Below are 3291 nucleotides of genomic sequence, written 5' to 3' on the forward strand. Positions count from 1 at the left end.
AAAAAAAACTATAATCTACCAAATTCTTCAACATAATTATGGTAACCCGGAGCATCACAGTGCTTGCCCTAACACCTGAAGCACTGCCCACCATCCGTAAGTTACCACCGTCGGATCAAACATTAAACTATCCATGATTCACAATGCGTCCTTTTCCTCTTGACTTCTTTTTATCTGCTTAAAATATCAAAGTTCATCGAAGTTGCGTGATTTTGCCGCAGCCTTTGGAGAGAGAAGAATACTACCCTCGTCGCTCCCTTATACAAACGAAGCGTATCGTCTCTCTCAGTGCAAGAAGTAGCAGACGAAAAAAATGTCGGGTGCAGCAGCGAACCAGGAAGAAGAAAAGAAACCCAACGATCAGGGGGGAGCTCACATCAATCTCAAGGTTAAGGGTCAGGTCTGATTCTTCTCTCCTATTCACTTTACCGATTCCTTTTGTTAAGGGTTTTCCTTTGCGTTCCTTAATTTTTTTGTTCGTATTCTTAAGTTATGTTTTTAGGGTTTATGGGAGATTGTGATTATCAGTGTTGTTTTTCATCTTTTTAGTTCGATATGCCCTTTTATTTATGAATTTAGTTCATGGGGGTTTTTCCCGTTTGCTTGTTGGATTGATTTTCTTAGTTTATGAGGGATTTGATGCTATAGACATTAGCGTTTCCTAGGGTTTTTTTGATTATGTTCTTGTTCTGTTATTATCTATTGATTACAATTTGAGTATGAGTTTCTGATTGGGACTTTGAATGTGTAGCTTCTCTTTGTCAGTTTTATGCAATAAAGCTCACTTGTATCTGGTTTTAGGTTTTCACTTGTTTTAGCTTCTCTTTGTATCTGGTTCTATAATTATTTCTTAATGAGTCTCCGTATGATATTTTTGATTTTGTGACTGGAATGTTTGGTGATATCTGTACTTTGATATCAACCTTCAAGTCATTGTAGATTATTTCCTACATTCCGTTACTTTAAGGAGGTGTATTTTAGTAGGCAGGTTCTTGATACTTAAGTGGTTAGGTGCTTGATGTGGGATGGTATCACTAGCAGCACAATCTAGGATCAGTAGTGGTGAATAGTTGGAGAAGTGCTGGAACAATTTCATAATATGCATGTAGTGTACAAGGATAGAGTGATTTTTGTAGATTGATTTAGGGAAAAAAATTTAAAAGTAGTTCTTTACACTTGTAGCGGTATTGATTTTGTAAATCTAGATTTTGTAAATCTACTCCGTCATTATTTCATGCATCTAGGAAGTTGACCAAGGACAAAAGAATATCTTAATTAGTCAACATGTTAAATTCCTTGGAGGCTATGTTTCCTGGCGCTGTTTGGGATCTGTATAGCTTGGTGGAAAACTAGGGAATGTGGTCTCAGAAACTTAGTGGCTGCGTTAACTTTTTGAAATCATGTTACATACGCAGTTGGAAGATAGACATGGTAGGTGTATTGTATTATCAGCGTGTATGTAGGATAGTTTAGTGTTGTTTAGTATGTTTCCCGTTGGAGGTGAAGTTGGTTTAACTCTTGAATCTTAGCAGGACTAGCAGGACACCTGCCAATGCTTTTTCATTGCTGATGGACGAGATCCTGAACCTTTTGTGTTATTACAATTTTCTCTCAGCAAAATTGTATTGTTTCATGATATATATTTCATATTCTTAAGTGAAATATCAATGGAAAATGAGGATGTAGATTAATGTTAGGCTAAAAAACTTAAAACTTGTCATGGAAATTGCCCAGTCAAACTGCCATCCATGTTTTCAAGTCTAGCGTCAGGATGTGTGGTTTAATGCAGCTGTGTATATGATAGGCAAATGGCTAGAGTTTTTGCCGAACAGCTAAAAGTGACCAACTGTCCCTGTCTGGCCTTTTTTCTTCTTCTCAATATTCCCATCTTCAGTAGTCATAATGTGGAATATCTTATGCAACTTTTTGTATTGTTAGGGTTTTTGAATGGGTGGAAAGTATACTTATTGGTTAAAACATCTGGTTCCATGATATTGCTAGTGGTCTTAATTTGGTTTTTATCAACCGGGTCACATTTGAATACTGGAGTTGCTTTAAGCAAATCTTGGCCAAACCAGTCTCTTGTATTTTAGGAGGCACCATGTGGATTTAAGTTTTCTAACTGAATCTTGGATAGGAGGGGTATCTCCCTTGCACATGTCAATAACTGTATAACTTTGTCTTTTTTACAGGATGGGAATGAAGTGTTTTTCAGGATCAAGAGAAGCACCCAATTGCGGAAGCTGATGAATGCATACTGTGACCGACAGTCTGTAGATTTCAACTCAATTGCGTTCTTGTTTGATGGGCGACGCCTTAGAGGGGAGCAGACTCCTGATGAAGTAATCTCTCCTTCTCTCATTATACATTTATATGTATATGTATCATTAAGAACTAAGTATCTAATTTCCTAGTTGTGTCCCTTTTTCTGTAATTGCAGCTTGAAATGGAGGATGGGGATGAGATAGATGCCATGTTGCACCAAACAGGTGGTTTTGCCTTCTAATTGGATATGGTCTATGTATAGGTTGGAGGGATTTTATTAACTTATCTTGTGGTGGTGTAATGCAAGACTTAGAGTTTTGGCAGTGTAACAAGCTATAGTTGTTGTTTTTTTTTACGGTTCGGAGCGTTGTTTTGACTCTAAAGATTTAAAGACAACCCTTTCATCAAGGGAAGCTTCGATCTAGTTTATGCAATGATACATTGTTCTTCTCTGCTGTCTCATTCTCTTTTGATTTGTTTGTATATTGCATTCATCTGTTTTTTTTTCACGTTTATATAAACTTACTTAGTTGTGTCGTTTAGACTTTAGAGATTAGATATGGAAACTGCTAATTTAGAGCATATATTGGAAGATCAGTTGGAATATCGCTTGGTTCAATAGTAAGCTTATAAGGCGTCTAAAACTTTCCAACTGGGGTCGTAGATGATCTAACCACGGGGTCAAAGATATCCAATCTGAAGTTTTTGTTGTATGTGAATTACAAAAGAGGAAAAGTTACGGCGTTCTTAAGCGATTTTTCTTGCGACCTTGACTTTAGTTCGAGGGTTTTCAAGTTACTGGTGTGTTTATTGCTCTTTTTTTCCTCTGATTTTTCTTAGATCCAGGTTTAATAGGTTTGATGATTGGTGTTTAATCTATTGTTAGATCCCGTACCTCCTTTTTCGTTTGATTTTGTTTTATTTTTCCATGGATCACCTCATACCTAGTATTGAGGGTAGAATAGATTTCTAGTTCTTCCAAGAAAATGTTAATGATGCTCATATGGATGATCTATTGATTGGTCT

General features: G+C 36.7%; 1 protein-coding gene across 1 annotated transcript; it reads left to right on the forward strand.

Moving 5' to 3' along the window:
• The first annotated feature begins 201 nt into the window (after positions 1-201).
• On the forward strand, positions 202-2721 carry LOC113319027 (small ubiquitin-related modifier 1-like). The gene is made up of 3 exons (XM_026567332.1): positions 202-400; positions 2193-2342; positions 2441-2721. Exons 1-3 carry the CDS (start codon positions 314-316, stop codon positions 2504-2506), a joined length of 303 nt encoding a protein of 100 aa, XP_026423117.1. The 5' UTR covers positions 202-313; the 3' UTR covers positions 2507-2721.
• Positions 2722-3291: the final 570 nt, after the last annotated feature.

Source organism: Papaver somniferum, chromosome 10, assembly GCF_003573695.1.
Source record: "Papaver somniferum cultivar HN1 chromosome 10, ASM357369v1, whole genome shotgun sequence".
Classification (NCBI taxonomy): Eukaryota; Viridiplantae; Streptophyta; class Magnoliopsida; order Ranunculales; family Papaveraceae; genus Papaver; species Papaver somniferum.